This window comes from Spermophilus citellus (genome assembly GCF_964194105.1).
Source record: "Spermophilus citellus genome assembly, chromosome: 2".
In the NCBI taxonomy this organism is placed as follows: domain Eukaryota; kingdom Metazoa; phylum Chordata; class Mammalia; order Rodentia; family Sciuridae; genus Spermophilus; species Spermophilus citellus.
This window is the reverse complement of record NC_138183.1, coordinates 227,624,921-227,642,861: the sequence shown is the minus strand read 5'-3', so window position 1 is coordinate 227,642,861 and position 17,941 is coordinate 227,624,921. Positions and strand designations below refer to the sequence as shown.

The following is a 17,941-nucleotide window of genomic DNA, read 5'->3' as shown; positions in this document are numbered from 1 at the left end:
TTACAGGAAGCCAAGTCTCTGTTTAAAGTCACACTTGACTATCCTGGGGAGAAAGGAGAGCTAAACTGGGCAGATGGCAAGATGGGGGTGGAGGAAGAAGAGCACTCAGGACGTGCTAAAGGAAAGTGTGGATAGGAACAGATTGCAAGCCAAACATTTTTATTCTGGAAGTAACTTGTGGGCTGATGCAAATAAACTCAAATGAAGTATGTTCCAGCATGGACTGGTGGCCTGGCTGTGGGCAGGTGATGCAGTGCCTTCCCAAATAGGAGGCTGCTATGGGCTCCTCTGAAACACCCCCTTCCTGTCCCACAGTGCCAGACAGTTGGTATGTAAAGAGGAGGCTAAGCCTTCTGCAGCTTAGGGTAAGATTTTGCCTGTATTTAGCACTCCTAAGATTAAGTAACTCATATCATCTTTCTGACCCAGTCAGCTGTGGCATACTTTCTATTTCCAGGTAAATTGGGGACCCCAAATATCTGTTTTAGCAGCCTTAAGGTGAAGCAGGGTGGTGCAGCTTAATATCTTTAAATGGACTATACGATGTGGGTAGGGCTTCAAATTCAGGCTGTGTTTCTTTGGACAAACTCAGACCATCTTTCTGTTCTTTCCCCTTCAAAACAGAGAGGTCAGGGGATAAAAGTTGGAAAAGAATGCCAAATAGGCATGCAGTATTGTTTTAGGGATAATATGGTGTTTCTGCTTGTCACCGTGGATGCAGAATGTTCCAGGACATTTGGCCCAGTCCCCCCATTATTCCTGAGGTCCAAGATTGAAATGAGTAGGGAGTCTGGGTTTTAATTCTAGCTCTGGTCAGTGGTTGCTGGACCGTATCTCAAACTATGCTCTGGGAGTTTGAAAGACTGGAAGAAAGACAGAAACGAGGTTCCCCATATCTTAGGCCATTTGTGCTCCTATAACAGAGGTCTATACACTGGGTGGCTTATAATAATAGAAACTTATTTTCTCGGTTCTGGAGGCTGGGAAGTTCAAGATCAAAGTAGTGGCAGATTCAGTGTCTGGGGAGGGCGGGTGTCATCTCCAATGGAAAGGGAGAGAGAGCTGCCTTGGCCTCTTTGATGAGAACATTGATCCCACTCCCAAAGGCTCTAGCCTCAAGAATTAAGAATCATTTCTCAAAGACCCACCTCCCGACACCATCACCTTGGGGGTTAGGATTTCAACATAAGGACTGTGGAAGGACACAAGTTTGCTGACCCTGGCCATCCAGCCTAAGTCCCAAGACTCTGGCTCAGGCATATCCCAAGCTTTCCCTCTTTCTGCCCATGACATGTGCTTTAGAAGACATGTCACCTACTTGACCTGTGACCCGGACTTCGCCTTGGACATCCCCTTCCCAGATTCTGGCTGGGCTGGAGCCTCGGGGTTCACCATGGCTTGCTGCTGCTCCCTCTGCTCCTTCCATGGAATGTCTAGTGGCTCTTGGTGGTGGGGAGAGGCGGGGAAAGGCAAAAGTCCCTTTGTTGCCCTGTCCTCGAGTTCTCCAGAGCCTCGCACATAAAAGGAAGAGGTCACTGTTCGGACTTGATCAAAAACTAAAAAAAAATTAAAATTGAAAATTAACCATAAAATGGCTACGCTCAGGGTTTGACAAGAGATCTCATGAGAGGAAACTCGGTGCAAGTGCCTGGCTCTACGTAGGCTGTCTTCCTCAGAGGAAGCACTTCTCTTTCAGTCCTTCACTGGGCAAATCACATGCTGCCCACAGGGAAGTGGCATGACCCCTGGAGCCCCTCCCTGCACAAGGATAGCCCGTAGTCGCTCACCGTGAGGTGTTCTTGAACTCATTACTGTGGACAGCACGGTCAGGGGCACCCTCCGGACAATGCTGTCTCTGACTGCCGTGAGAGCCCCCTTCCTCCTGATCTCTGGGATCCTTTGGGTAACTGTAGCCCATGACTGTCACTCAGCACAGGGAGTGCCCAGGCTCTGAGGACAGTTGGCCGAGGCAGCTCTCTCTCCCCTTCCATTGGAGAAGACCTCCATACGTACCAAGGAGAGAAAAAATTTTCTCAAAAACAGTATGATTGTCATCTGTATCCTCCATCGGTCACAGGGAGAACCCTGGACTTGATTGTGCACAGCCCTCTCCTCGTCTTCCAGCTTCCATGGAATGTCTAGTGGCTCAGCCATGAAACAGGAATGGGATTCAGTCCTCTGCCTCCTCTAGATCCAGGGCCATGCATTGCTACTCAGTCCTATTAGCTAGATGATATCTACAGCCTTCAGTTGACCTTGGTTGGCATCCTCTTTGGCTGGTAGAATGGAGGTCTTGCAGCTGTGAAGGAGGAGCTGAAGGTAAGGCCATACAATGAACACTCCAGAGAAAGAAGAACGTGGGCCCCTGGCTTGTCCTGGCTCTTTCTGCTGTGTCACCTAGTAATTTTCTGAAGGCCAAAGTTCATGTTCATTCCTTGTTGTGAAGTTAGGGAATTTTCTTTTTCTATCAGGAGAGTTAAATTAGCTATTTGCTCTTCCATATATTGGAAAAGTGACCTTTTACTCCAGCTTGTTCAGGGCAGGCTGCAGGTCCACCACCCTTGGGCACCAATGGCACAAATGCCCAGAGAGTGGAGCAGTTTCTTGACCTGAGCTGCAGGTTGAGGCTTTGGAGACTCAGATGGACATGTCTCTGGTCCCTCCACACCTGGCCAAAGAAACACTGGGGGACAGGGTATGGATCTCAGATGTAGGCTGCAGCTTCATGAGAAAACTAAGATGGGAGGCCTCTTGTAGCAGAGAGGGGTGGGAGTTTAGCTTTTAGAAATGTTCAACCCTGGGATGGTGTAATGTTTGTTCCAGGGTCAGGAGAAGGTGGTAGAGAGTGAACTTGAAGGCGCTGAGGTGTGTGTGGAGGTGGGACTGGCAGGCTGACTTCCTTTCCGATTGGACTGGAGGATAATCCATCACAGCTACAAGAGCCTATGGGAGCTCTTCCAGCCATTTCCAAAATAAGAAATCCAGGAAGAGGAAAAGTGTGAAAAGAATGCTTGGTGAACAGAGAGTCTGTTCTCTTCTGTCCTTTAAAACCTGGGCATTTGGGGTAAACAGATTGTCCCCAACACAATGGTTTTGACTTACGACTTTTTGACTTTCTGATGGTGTGGGCACCTGTACAACCAGCCTGCTACTCGCTTTCAGTATAATATTCAGTAAATTGCATGAGGTTTCCAACTACTTATTATACAATTGGCTTTGTGTTCGATGAGTTTGCCCTGTCGCAGTGTTCTGAGCATGTTTAAGGTAAGCTAAACTAAACTAGGCTCTTTCATAGGTTAGGTGTATTAAATATTTTTTTTCAAATTATAGCGATTTCAATTTACTAGGGGTTTGTGAGGGGGTAACTCCATTGTAAGTTGAAGATCATCTGAAATGTCCCTTTGATGTCCACATGTTATTTAATGATGCTTACTTTCTTCATATTTTTAATGTTTTTATTTGGTTATTTCCCTGAAGGAGACACAAAACCACAGAAGGAAATGTTCAAAGCTCAGAGGGAAAGTGGTTGGGGAGTTTATTTTCCATGTTTGTGAAATGTCCTTGCACATTGATCTGAATGCCTCTTGCTAGTTGCCAAATCCTAGTTTGAGTCAAGGCTCGGTAATGGATACCAGTTTGGGAATTATTTTGCCATCTCTGCCCAGGACAGCAAGACAGCAGAAAGAACTGAAGGGGGGGTGTCACTTCATGGGGCACGTGGCTGCTATGATTCATTTGCAGCCATCTGTCCTTGAAATGACCAGGGGAGGGCCTCCTGTATTAACTGGGGTGGGGAGGGGGTGGAGATCGGTGACTGGGCTGGCCTCTGTCTTCAACATGGCAGTTCTAGAATTCAGAGGAGTCTCCTGGAATGTCATGTAGGCAGCTCATTTTATTGCCAATTGGCAATAAAACATGGTGCCAGTCATTCATTTAGCAGATGCTTACAGAGTGGCTGGCTCTCTGTTGGGCATTAGGACAGCCCTCTGGGAGACAGACACAGCCACCTTCTGGCAGCCACACAGAGCGCAGCAGCCTAGTGCCCTGGGAGATACCGCGTCCTGGGCCTCTGCTACCTGATGGCATCACACGCTGACCACAACCTTGGTACAGGACTTGTGGCACTCATAAGGAACACAGAGATGCTTGAATCTAGAACCAGCTACTTACTGGACAAATGCCTTGGCCTCTGGGTGCTTAGGTCCCTTACTATTCCTGCTGTAAATGGAGGATAAGAACATCTACCTTGGAGGGTTGTGATCGTGGTCATCTATCATTTGACGGAGCCTGGGACATTTGGTGCTCCACAAAAGTTGGCTAATTTAAAACATTTTACCATTTGAGCTCAGTTGTGCTTCTGGCTCCCTGGAGCATCTAAAATTGGGCCTTCTAGAAGTAGAATAATTTCAAAATGTTCCATTTATGCACCTCTCTCCCTCCCAACATGCACACGCACCTCGCTGCTGTTGCCTTCCAAGAAAAGGAGGTCCTGTGGATGGAGGGCTCAGGGCTCCCCTCTGGTGGGCTTTCTCAGGACCCTCTGCTTGCTGCCCTTGGAAACAAGAGTGTGGGAACCTCGGGCCCTTTCTCTAGGCAGCCAAGGGTGGGCCTTGGGAGCCCCAGCTCTCTCAAATTTCTGTTCTGGCAAGAAGGAGTATGAATAACAAAGTCAATAAGCATTTAATTGCAGCTTGGCCCTGGGAATTCCTAGTAGTCTGTAAGGAATTGCCCAGCAAGGCCCCTTCCCCTGAGGAGCAAAGAAGTCAACTTCTTCTCCTTGTTCCTGTGATTTCCATTGTCCTGGACACAGGGAGGCACTGCAGCTCCACTTTTGCTGGAAAGACAGAAGGATGCCCTCCCCGTCTGACCCAATCCTAAAAGATCACCGTTTTCTATTGTACTCGCATGAGGTCACATTCTATGTGTCTTCCCATGTGGAAATCAGTGGAAGGTTGACAGTGACTTAAGGAAACAAAACAATGTGCCTGCCTTCTTCAACCAGGAACAGAAAATGACTCAAGTAATGCATTTGTCACTTATGCAAAACTTTAAAAATCAGTATAAGCAAAAAGAGCCCCATACACCCTCCACTGGGCCTTCTAGAAGTAGAATAATTTCAAAATGCTCCATTTATGCACCTCTCTCCCTCCCAACATGACACGCACCTCGCTGCTGTTGCCTTCCAAGAAAAGGAGGTCCTGAGAATGCCAAGCCTGGATGAACCCTGAAGGGCTCAGGGCTGTATACACCCTGTATACACCCTGTATACACGTGTGTGAGCATGAGCCACATGTACGGAGTAGAACTGTTGTGATATTTATTTATTTTCCAAGGTAATGTGTCACTTGACAAACTACTTTGTTAAGTCCTCCTTCACTTAAAAATAGCTTTTTTCCACATATTTTTTTCCAAAGTGACTTTGGATATCTGAGATTTTCAAATCCTGGATTGGAAGCCCTAAGGTTTGAGGGTTGAAAATGAAAAACAAGACATCTCCATGGAAAGTCCACATGGAAGTGGGAAAGGTGCAGATTGCTCTCATTTGGGCCACTCCAGGAACAGCATCTGAACAACAGTTTTTTTGCCTGGTGGGTAGAAGGCAGGTCATTTCCCTAAGATGATAAGAGATGTCAACACCAGGCCATATCCCCAGGATGCCTTCTTCCCCAATCCTGCTGTGTATTTATACTTAGGGCACATTTCCTATTTCCTTCTGGGCTGGTTGGCAGTCATGTAGGGGTGGGTTCTCCCAGCTACTCAGGTGGAACTTGGAACTCTCTCTGGGTACTAGGTGTTTGTGGGAAGGGAAGGGGACATGCAAAGTAGAAATGGTGGTGTGTGTTTTGTTACAAGACTGATGAGGCTTCAAATCTCAGCTCTGTTGCTTGCTACTCAGCAGGGTGACCTCAGACAAATTACTTTGAGCATCATTTGTAAGATGTGGTAATAAAACTCCTCTGTCAGGATTGTCATCAGTAGGAAGTCTCTAGCACATGCAATCAGCCCTCTTAATCTGGGGGTTTCACATCCATGGATTCAGTCAATTGCAGATCTAAGATATTCAAGAAAAAAGTTGGGTCTGTAATGAGCATGTATAGACTGTTTCTTGTCTTTATTCCCACAATAATACCGCACAGCACCCGTTCACATGGCATTCACATTGTTTTAGGCATTACAAGTAACGTAGAGATGATTTAAAGTACACTGGAGTATGTGTGTTGGTTATGCAAAGTGCTAACCCATTTGATATAAGGAACTTGGGCATCCACTGATCTTGGCATCCATGGGGCTCCTGGAACCAGTGTCTTGAAATCACAAGAAATGACTGTATGACCTGGCACAGTGACTGACAATAAAAAGTGCTCATGCTCTATTATGAGCTGCCTCTTTTTTTTTTCCCCAAGAGTTAGATGGTGAATAATTTAAAGTTCTCGGGTAGTACTGTCTCTTGCAACTATTCAGCTCTGCCCCTGCAGCATGAAGGCAGCCACGGACAATATGTGGATGATTCTACGTGGATACATTTCAGTAAAACTCTACATACAGAAACAGAGGGTCTGCTGGATTTGACCTGTGGCTGCAGCAGGTCCACACTGCTCTCAGTCTGCATTGCCCAAGAGAGACATACCGGGAATCACATCCATAACAGTCCATTTTCTCACAGTCACACTAAAGAAGGAAGGAGAAACAGGGTATAGTTTATTTATTTCAGTGTATTCAAACTATTATTGCTCCAACATGTAATTGATATGAAAAATCTTTACTGAGGCATTTAATGTTATTTTTGGTATTATTTTCAAAATTTGCTGTATAGTTTATACTTAGGGCACATTGCATTTCATGCTCAATAACAGCGTGGGATACAGAGCACTAGTTAGTGCTTCTCAAAGTGCAGGACCTAGCTATTCAGTTGGCTGGAACATCCATTTATGAGAAAAAGGTCTGATTTTTAAAATGGAATGGAGGGCCGGGGCTGTAGCTCAGTGGTAGAGCACCTGCCTCACACGTGTGAGGCACTGGGTTCGATCCTCAGCACCACATAAAAATAAATAAATAAAGATATTGTGTCCATCTACAATAAAAAAAAAATTTAAAAATGGAATGGAGACAAATAGAAATTCAGAATACAAGAATTCCCCCCTTATTTGGGTTTTGCTCTCTGTGCTTTGTTACCTATGGTCAACCAGAAGGAGGGTGACTGTAGTATCATCTTTTGAGAGAGAGACAAAAATGGTTAGATTCGCATAACTGTTATTATGGTATATTATTACAGTTCTATTTTATTATTAGTTTCTATTGTTAATCTTACCGTGCAAAGTCTATAAATTAGACTGTAACACAGGTACATATATGAGAGAAAATACAGTACATACAGGACGCTGAATGTATTCAGTCTATATGGTGCCACTTGTATCCATCAGGGATCTTGGAGATGTGCCCCTTAGATCAGGGAAACAATTGCACACTGTGTGCAGAAAGGATATAGATTTGTTTCCTGTGGTTCTTTTTGTGTGTGCATCTGAGTGTGCATGTGTGTGTGTGTGTGTGTGTGTGTGTGTGTGTGTGTGTGTATGTGTGTGTGCATGTGAGTGTGCACGCTGGGTCTTGACAAGAAACAGAAGACAAATCTTTCTTCCTGCAGGGGATGGTCAAATATGTTTGAAATTCAAGGCTTGTGCTCTCAAGTCAAGGAATTTCTTTTCTTTGGTCTTTGTGTTTTAAATCAGGCTGAGGCGCTTCACTTCTTCCTCGCACAGGCTGTGCTGATGCTGTGCCAGAGTTATCTATTGACCAATTGACTGTCTAAAACCAGCCAAACCAGTTACTGAATCATGGTGACCCCTGAGCAATACAAATTGAAATTGCAAACTTTCAACTTCATTCTCTCTATATGGGGTCTGGGGGAACCCTCATTTTACAGAGAGCAAACTGAAACCTGGAGAGGTGAAATTCTTTATGAAGACCTGGAGATCTGGGAAGGAGCATTGGGAGAAGGATGAGGAACTGTGTGCGTGCACCTTGGGGAACAGCCATTGGCTGGCACTCTCTACCTGTACATGAGAATGGGACACTGGGTCAGTGGTTTAGTTGTCATGAGTCAGTGTTACTTGGAATATTTGAATGCGTGAGACCAAAGTTAAAGAGGTATTGCTTTAAATCATGCATTATCTTATGGATTCTTCTACAAATATTTCTGAGTATCTGAGAGTCTCTATGCTGGAAAGACATGTACTGTGGGCCCTGGGTGTCCTGTGCTGTGGGTACAGAAGGCAGTCTACACTCAGGTCCCAGAACACAGGGGATGGCTGGGTCTAAATCCTGCCTCCTCCATGCCCTGAGATCAGCTTACTCAACTATAAGATGGGATGATAATGTTGACTTCAGAAGGGTGCAGTCAAGATTAAATTGGAGAACATATGTTAAGAGTGTTTAGTGTACAGATTGCTTTATTATATGAGTTATCAATGTGAGTAAGTTTTCATAATAACAGGCATGAGATGAGTTGTCTTCATTTCCTCTTCCTTCCAGAAGGGTGCAGTGTGAGGACGAGAAAGGCACTTGGCTTCGCTGATTCCAATGTCCTGATTTTTAAGATTCACAGACTGCATTTTTAAGATATTTTTCCTTCGCCCATTCACGTCTCACTCCTACACATATACAGTATCTGTCAGGAATTCAATATTCATGGAAAACAAAATGGCCCAGACACATTTAAAAAACAAACAAACAAATAGGCCCTTCAGTGGTTACCATGGCAGCAAAACCCTCTCTTGTGAATTATTCAGAAGTGAATTATTAATGAGCTTTGTCCATCAACACACCCATTGTTCTCCAGGGGAAGGTAATGTGTCTTTCACAGCAAGGAGGTCACAGTGCTGGATGTGTTCTTGCTGCTTCGTCCAGTGTGGGAAAGACCGGACCAAGCCAGACATTCACATGGGTCCTCTTTGCTGGCCAAAGACCCGATTTCCCTGGCATTTTGGGATTGTGCAAAAGGCTGGGCCTCTCTCTGAGTCACTCTTCCAGAGACAGGATGCTAAGGCTGGCCTTTTCTTCCTGTCAGAAAGATTTGACCCATTCCTGTTTGGATAATCCTGTTGCACAAATTGAGGCTGTTGTTTCCAGTGATGGGTTGACCAGATGGAGTCACACACCAGTTCTGAAAGAGGGTGGAGGAGGCCACCAGAAGTCAAGACCGTTGGATGTATTTCTGTAACTTACTGAAGTACAGATTCCTGCCCTTCATTTAAATTTAATAAAAAGCACTGCAGGTGAGTCATGGACAAGCTTCTCAGTCAAGGCCATTTTAAGGCAATTTACTCAACCTCTCTGAGCCTCAGTGATCACATATGCAATATGGGTTTAGCAATAGCATGAAATTGTGAAGGCAGACACGTGTGTATGGCGAAATTCCCACCATGTGGCAAATTCCTTATATGTTAGCGGTTGCTGTCAAAACGATTTATCCCTAGACTCTATGTCAATATTTCTCAACATTGAATCTCCTGAAATCTGTTGTGATATTCAAAATACTGTCTTTTAAAGCTGACATTTTTTTTCTATATTCAAAAATAAAACTTGCTTTCCTTTGCTTTTTTCCAAAGGAACATGCTTGAAATTGCCATCCAAGCTGGGTACAGTAGAGTACACCTATTATCCCAGCAACTCGGGAGGCTGATGCAGGAGGATTGCAAGTTCAAGATCAGCCTCAGCAACTTACTGAGAGGCCCTAAGCAACTTAGTGAGATGTTGTTTCCAAAATAAAAATTAAAAGGGACTGGGAATACAGCTCAGTGGTTAAGCAGCCCTGAATTCAATCCTTAGTACCAAAAAAAAAAAAAAAAAAAAAAAAGAAAAAAGAAATTGCCTTTCAAGAAGTGACATATTAATGTCTTTTCTTCAACATTTCTCTTCAGTGTTCAGTTTTGGTTTACATTGACATCCCTGAATGTCACTGCCACATGTCTGAAGGTATCTGTTAATGTGAGTGAGTGAGTGAGAGTGTGTGTGTGTGTGTGTGTGTGTGTGTGTGTTATACACAGAAAGAATGAGGGATGAGCGGAGACAAAATGGGCCTAAGTATTTAGAAATTTCATTGAGGAGACAAGCCTGGTGTTGTAAAAGTTATATAGCAGGGAACATGTCATTATTTTTAAAGACTAATTTTGCTCCTTGCTTTTAGCTCCTCTGGCTAAAATGTTCTGTGCTGAGACAAATTCCACTCAAAACTCCAAACAGAGACTTTTTGGGCTCAATAGTTTTTTTTTTTTTAATCACTAAATCATTATTTAAGATTGATTAGAGATACTGAGGAGAATCTAAGAAACCAGAGAGAAATAAAAGTAAGCTCTGTGACTTTGAAGAAACACACCTTGTTGAACCATGAAGTAGGAAGAGATGACTGGCTTGGCTCACTGTGGAGCTGGTGTTCTGAAATAACTCACAGGCCCTGAACAGTGCATCTTTAAGATTTTCTTAAAAGAACACTTTAATCCTACCCATAACCCTCCTCAGGACCTTCTGCCTGGGGAGCATAGAAGGCAAAGCACTGCAAAACCTGTAGGCTTTAGAACCAGACAGGCATGCTCTGTGACCTTTAGGAAATTGTGTAGCTTCTTTGAGCCCCAGTACACCTATTAAAAGAAAGGTAAATTATACTGTTTCCTTCCAGGGCAAACATGAGGATAAAACAAGATGTGTTTGTCATGTTGGAGAGTCTGAACACCTTTTAGCTCTCCTCTTTGTGCTGAAAACCTGTTTCCCTAATTCATAGAGGAAGGAAGGGCAGAGGTGGTTTGAGCTGGGAGACTTACTGGCCTTTCTAAGTTACAATCTAGAAAAGAACAAAGGGAGGGCTTTTATTTTTGCACATTTCTGCTTTATCACTCATTCACTTTGGGGCCTCTAGAAATTGTATTCTCCAGATGGGGTCTGATCTTGACATTCAGCAAGTGGGTAAATTTTTATCACCATACTTTGTTTTTCCTTCTATACAATCCTTTGTATAAGTTTCCAGGAAATTTGCCCAAGTGCCTCTGTACAAGTGGTGCCATATTTAGGCAGGTGATTCCCTATTGGGTTCACTGCTGCATGGGGAAGACCATCTACTAAGACTCTGAGACCACAAGCATCCTGGACTTGCCAGCGCCCCCGCCCCTTTAGGTTCCAGTCAGGTGAGGGTTGGGTTTCTAGGATCCTTTTAAAACTCCCAAGGTCTGTGCTTAAAGTCTCTGCATAATAGAACAAGCACAGAAGTGACCTAACTTCTAGGATGACATTCTTTCCTCTAGAGCTGGTGAACCTCCTGAAAGTTTGGAAATGGGGGCATTGATGAGTAGTCCACCATGGCAGATGGGTGGTCACCTCCACTAGCAGGTGGGCTTCTCGGGTGACTCAGTCTCCTCCCATCCCCTGGGCTTAGAGCTGAAACTGTCTGGGACTCATTTGGAATTCTTGGATCCAGTGTGTACTCGTCATTTTGAATTGTGGCCATGTGCTCTGCAGGTGGCCTCTGAGTTGGTTTTCCTCGGTGAAGAAGGAGGAGGGTCATATTGAGTATCTGTACATTACTTTTCTAAGCCTCTTGGAATTCAAAGGATGAGATCAGAACTCAGACCATCAAGAAGCAGCCTACATGATGACCGCAGTCACCTTCCGTGTTCCATGTGGAATCTGAGCTCATCCAGAGTTCAGCCAAGGCATATTTTTTTGCACATTTAAAATAGTTGTAATATTATGATATCATTTCTACAAAATCCTCTCCAGGTCTAATTGCTTTTGTCAATCCACCACCCAACCATAGGTTCAAACTGAATCTGACAAGAAAGCCCTATTATGATCTTGTTTCTTGTTGTTGGATTTCATAAGATATTCATACTTAATTATAGAAAACGCTCCTCTTTTATTTGCATGAGTGTATTTTCCTCTTTCAGACAAGGAAAGAAAGTCCTAAGACAGAGGCTGATAAGGCAGGCAGGCCAGTGCTTAACTTTGTTGTGCTATAGCAATGCAAATTCTCAACTGTCCCCTTTATCTTATTAACTACCAGGGCTCCCAGCAGGCAGTAGAACAAGCACTGGCCCTTCAGTACTAAGAAGCTCATGAAAAGGGTCTGGAAGGAGAAGTCATGCAATGTACGTACCAACTACATGGCAGCCTGGTGGCCACTGCTCAAGACCTCATTGTTGCCCCCAGAATCCACTGGGAACCAGACAATAGACATTTATCAGGCACCTACTGCAAGTTGGGTCCTTTGGAAGGTGTGGAAATATGGCAATGAGTAAGATAAGGTGGTTGGCCTAGAGTGGTTTATATCATAATCATAGCAACAACTTAAGTCTGTGCCAGGCATTTAAAAATGCTCATGTGATTAGCATGAAATTCAGGTTAATCACAGGTGTTAGCTCTTGTGATCTTAAGAACACTCCGTGGGATAAATACTGTTGCACTCATCTCCCTTTATCTGTGGGGAATATGTTCCAAGATCCACAGTGCTTTCCTAAACTGTGGTTAGTATCAAACCCTGTGGAGTATGCCTTTTTCTTATACATGCATACCTAGGATGAAGGTATGCATGTATAAATTAGGTATTCATTAGGTATAAATTTATAAATTAGGCAAGTAAGAGATTAATAACTAATAAAAGAATAGAACAATTATAGCAATGCACTATAATAAAATAATCCAGCATCACTGGGATACCATGTAAAACTAATAACCAAAATGGTTACTAAAGTGACTACAGGGAGGGTAGTATCTACAGCATGTATACACTGGACAAAAGGATGATTCATATCCAGGTGGAGTAGAACTAGATGGCGCAAGACTCTGTCCTGATATTCAGAATGGTACCCAATTCAAAACTTATAATTGCTTTTAGAACTTACAATTTAATATTTTGGGCCTCAGTTAACTACAGGTAATTGAAACTATGGAAGGTAAAACTATGATTGTGGGAGAGGGACAACTGAATTATCATTCTTATGAATGATAAGGAAACTGAGGCACAGAGATGCTGGATAACTTGCCCAGTTACATAGCTAGTTAATAGCAGAACCAGTATCCAAACCATAGCAGCTGACTCCAGGGTTTGGGCTCCTCCCCTGGCTTGTACTTTCCTTTTCTCTGATGTCACAGTAACATCATCTCCTTAAGCTCCTTAAGCCTGGTAGCATTGTCTTAGGCTTGTTTCTTTCATAACAACCATTGTGCAAATAATGCTGCTCAAATCAAAACAAACAATAGCAACAAAAATGTTCAACCAAAAAGGATGGCATGGCAACAACAAGAAATTCACCCAGACTCCCTCTACTGTTGTCAGTTGAGTTTATGTTGGAAATCTGTGTCCTTGTTGTTTGTGTAGAACTAGACATAATGTTGTGAAGCCTGTTTTTCCACTTAGGATTATGTCAGATATTTTCCCCACTCTATTCTTCCTTGATGTAACTTCTAATGACTCGATCAACATGCATGTTTTAAAATCACAGCTACCTCATACAACTGAAAACAAATCCCTCATTCTTGGACACTTAGATTACTTCTAACATTTCATTGTCATAAACAACATTATTGTGAATATCTTTATGGAAGGGTTTTTTTTTCCCCTCAATATCTGACAACTTCCTTAGGTGGTTATAGACTTTATGTTTTGTGGTGTCTAGTTGGAGAATGCAGAATCAGATTCAAAACAACCATTTATGTTCCTTTCCCTCCTGAAGATCTAGAAACAATAATACCTTGAGTGTCTGAAGCATGATCCAAATCACTCACCTTCTGCATTTCAGGAAGAAGGTTAAAACTTTAGATTTGTGCTTTTTCTTCATCATGTCCCATAAACAAAATTTAACTGGTCTGGCTGCTCTTTCTAAATCTCCTTCACCCTATGGAATGATGGAGACTCAAACATGAGAGGTCAAGAAGACACGGAATAAGTTTGACAGGAACTCTATAGGTGAAATGATGAACGGGTGACAAGGACAGGAAGAAAAGCTCAGTGTGAAATAATGGCTAGTAAGGATCCTCCAAGCCGTGGGTGATTGAGTAGCAAGAGGGTATTTCCTAGTGGTTGAACACAGACTTGGTAGGTACAGTGGTTGAATTGGAAGCCTGACTTCACTTCTTAGTTCTTTTCTAATTTTGTACAAGTGGTTTAATCCTTAAAATAATTGGGGTGTCTAAGGATCCAGGGCTGTTCTCTTGACTCTTCCTGTCCCGTCTCTTGGCTGGTCTTCTTCTGGGTTGTCTTTGTTTTAGGCAATGACAGCCTTTAGCAGCTCAAGATTTACAGTATCCTCAAGCTTAATGACCCCAGCAAAGAAAGGCGCCTCTTTTCTGAGACTTCCGTGAAGAGGGCCAGGGAGGAGTCTCATTGGCTGGATTTCAGCCCCGCCCACTCCTGGTCTGACCACTGAGGAAAGGGCTGCTGTGATTGGCCGGGTTTGGATCTTTGTGTTCCCAGTCTGTGGAACAGATGGAGAAGGGTGGTACCCCAGAGAGGTTTTGGAAAGACTAAAAGAAAAGAAGGATGGAAGGATGGTTTAAGTTATCATAATTAGATAACTTAAACCTCAGCCCAGAACTTCTCTGCAGCTTAGTTGTCAAGATTTTCTCCCTTTCCCTCACCTCCATGTATGTGCAAGTTTTAAGTTAAGCGTTGTTTCTTCTCACCTGAAGCTTTAGCAGTTGCGTGAATCCTGCTTCTTTAAGCTCAGTGAGTCATTAACGGCATAACAGCCACCCTGTGCTGCTTAACCTCTCCCCACAGATTCTAAAAATACCCAGAGGACCTCAGAACAAGCAGGGAGCCCTGTGTGTGCTATGCAGACTCGGCCTCTAGTTCCTTAGCACTGTCTCTGTGGAGAGGGTTGTCAGCTCGCTCGGCTCTCTATTTCTTTATTTTTGGTTCCCCTATACCTCTGTTGACACTTAAGAGGAAGGGGTTGAGGGATGGAACAGCATTGACTAGAAGAGAGAAAAAGAGGGAAACTCGTGCCCTCTCTTTTTCCATCTCTCTATAAAACTGAAAAGATGTATCAAGAGATCAGACCAGTCCAGGGAGCAGCACAGATTAGCTGAGATTTAAAATAAAACTCTTTACCAAGAGATCACCTAGAATAACTCTCCCGTATGTATCCATGAAGAGACCCAAGGACCACAGGTTAGTGCTCGCGGAGAACAGGGCTACAGCCTGGCTTATTTTTCAAAGATAAAACAAAGATCAAGCCCCTTTCTGGGGAATCTTTAGGTGGTGTTGATACATACCAGGGACCAGGGACTTCTTAATTCAAGGTCACGTTTTGTTTTATGGACCTGAGGGGCTGAGGGTATTGGCAGCCTAGACTGTGCATCTGCAGTTTCAGAACCAGCTCAGTGTTGGTTGTGTTGTCAAACTAGTGAGCAACAGGGTTTTACAAAAGCTGCCCAAGGGATTAAATGATAATAAGAGACAAGTTATGGAAATATGTGAGTCATAACAGATCTGACCTTTTATATACTGCCTGGAAGCCTCGGATGTCTGCTTATTTGGATAATGAACCTGACCTAGTGTAAGCATGCAGAGCAATGTCTTTTGCTGGTGGTAGTCACATAGTATCTATTAGATGCTGCTAGAGATGATCATGGAAAAGAGAAAAAGAGGCCATAATGTCTTACCAACTCTGTGGATGTCTGGACCTCATGGAACATCTGTGTCAGCCATTGGGAATTGCCACGCGATTAATAGATTGCCCAGAAGTTGTTCTCAGAGCAACCTTTCAGTTGGCCGGTTTAAGCAGAATCCTGGGATTTAAATTAAAAAGTTAAACTTTAAAGGATAAGCATGAGTAAGTTCTTGGGACAGAATGTGCTCTGCATGTTTCCATCCATACGTGAGTGGAGGAAGCTCATGTTCCCTGGACATGTGCTTCTCATTGGAAAATGCGATCAAATGTCTCTGTCTCTCTAGACCGGTTCTCATGGAAAGTCCTTGGCATCTTCTCAAGCTTCAAAAAATGGCTTCTGAGCTCCCAGATTGCTAGGTGGTCACTCCCAGGGAACGTGTCAGAGGCAGGGGTGCCTTGCTCTTTGTGGGTGGGAGTTTGCTTCTCCAGTTTTTCATTTCTACCTTTAAGAGGAAAAAAAAATCTGCATTGCCTATATAAATTGCATCACCTAAGTGTAGCAAAGGATTTAGAATAGTTTATGAGTCAGGGCAGCCTATTAATAATATTAGTAGTAACAGCAGACACAACTCAGTAAGATCTAGCACAGTGCTTCTGTGTGGGCCAGCTGCTATTCTATGTGTTGCAAAACACAGTGCAATTAATCCACAGACAATGGATTTTGGACTTATTCCTCTACCTTCTCCTTCCCTTTCTCAGAGCTAAGATTAGTCCGTTTGGCTATGCACCCTTTCTAAACCTACTTTACCTGCATCTTTGCAGCCTTGCCTTTGAGTAGAATCTAATTGAAGACAGCTATGGGTTATGTACTTGTTTACAAATTCCTTGTCTTCACACTCTTGTTGATCTCATGGCCAGTAAATTCAAAGCACAGGACTCATCGTTCCAGCAGAGAGATTCAGTTACAAGGACCCAGTTCCCTTGCCCCTTTTTACTCCACACATTAGAAACGTTCTTAATTTCATGCTGGTGGTTCTTAATTTTCATTAAAAGGAGGTACAGTGGATGTTCAGAGTTGCTCAGAGAAACACCGATTGCTGATGTGACTGAAAAGGGAAACTCTTTGGGAGATAAAGATTTTCACAAGTCAGTCTGGGCTTGTGACAGATTTAAATGGCTTCAGATCAGCCAGGCCTAATGTTGGTTCTTTTTTTGCCTTTGGTGAAAGATGTACCCTATGCTACAGGGAGTGGCTCTCGTGTCTTCCCAAGAGGCAGAGCCCAGGCTCTCTGGTGTCATCACCCAAACAACCTTCCAGGGAGTCCCTAAGGCATTGTTTTGTAAAGGCATCCATCCAGCTGTTCCCACTTGAGCCTGACGATTGGATCTGGGGGTTCTGCTGTTTCCAAATTTGCATATTGACTTCCATTTTCAGAATTTGGAACCCTGAGCTGTGAATGGGTTTCGGGGATGGGCTGAAGGGGTGTTGTTCACATTTTCAAGTGTAAAACTGGGCCTGGCTTTGTGAAGCTCCTCTGGTTCAGTCTGGCTTTATTCTGACCTAAAGGACTAAAGGGACTTCCACATTTCTTTACCATGCTGGCTCCCTTTACAAGGTCCAAGTGTTTACTGAAATGGGTTTTGAGTCTTATTCTTACAGAAAAACTCATGTTGGAAGGAAGGAGAGGGGTGTTTGTAATTTTCGAGGTAAATTAGAACATAGGTACTAAAATAGGTGACTTAGGCCCCCAAAGCAAACAAAACAACAGAAGCTCTTTCTATTTGCTGAGGGTCTGAGTTACCTGGAGTTGACAAGCCTGACAGGTGACATTAATTGGATGATGGCCAAGTCAGCATGATTCTGCCAGGCTTTCTAGGGCTACTTCTCAGGGTCCGCTGGGGGTCACTTCCTGGTACCTGCTTAATGATTTTTGCACCTTGAAAGCCTTCACACAGTGGAGTGAGCACGGGCTTTCGCTCTGGGGAGTGTGTGGGTTTAAACCACTAAGCTGTCTGGTTGATGGACAAGTTACTCAGGCTTTTGGAGCTCATGGCTCCCCATTCAAAGGACCGAAGGGAATGATGGGTGGGGAGCACCTGTTCCCTGGTTGTGCTCTGTGGCATTTGTCTGGTTCACTCCATGTCCCACTCTTGGAGTTGAAGACAAACCAGGGGATGATTTGACAAAGATTGCAAGTCCAGTATTGATTGGAAGAAAGAGATGCCTACAGTCTCTGGAGGCACATGGTTTCCAGGTTCTAACACCAGCTCTACTGCTGACTTGCTGTGTGGCCTAAACTCTCTCATCAGTCTCCTAATCTGTGAAGTGGGTATGATAATGA

General features: G+C 43.8%; 1 protein-coding gene and 1 long non-coding RNA gene across 3 annotated transcripts in view; one reads left to right on the top strand and one right to left on the bottom strand.

Moving 5' to 3' along the window:
* Positions 1-9,035: 9,035 nt before the first annotated feature.
* On the bottom strand, positions 9,036-16,103 carry LOC308640587. Its single transcript, XR_014020309.1, has 4 exons — positions 15,867-16,103; positions 15,652-15,777; positions 13,771-14,508; positions 9,036-9,160 (listed from the first exon to the last, which is right to left on the bottom strand). It is a non-coding gene; the product is annotated as an uncharacterized lncRNA (long non-coding RNA).
* Positions 14,500-17,941, top strand: part of SLC1A2 (solute carrier family 1 member 2) — a 113,292-nt gene continuing 109,850 nt past the window's right edge. For both annotated transcript variants that reach the window (XR_014020305.1, XM_081278503.1), the window contains exon 1: positions 14,500-15,157. Coding sequence is in view for 1 of the 2 variants with exons in the window: in XM_081278503.1 (XP_081134629.1) it covers positions 15,135-15,157 (23 nt within the window). In the remaining variant the exon portion in view is untranslated. The remainder of the gene's footprint in view (positions 15,158-17,941) is intronic.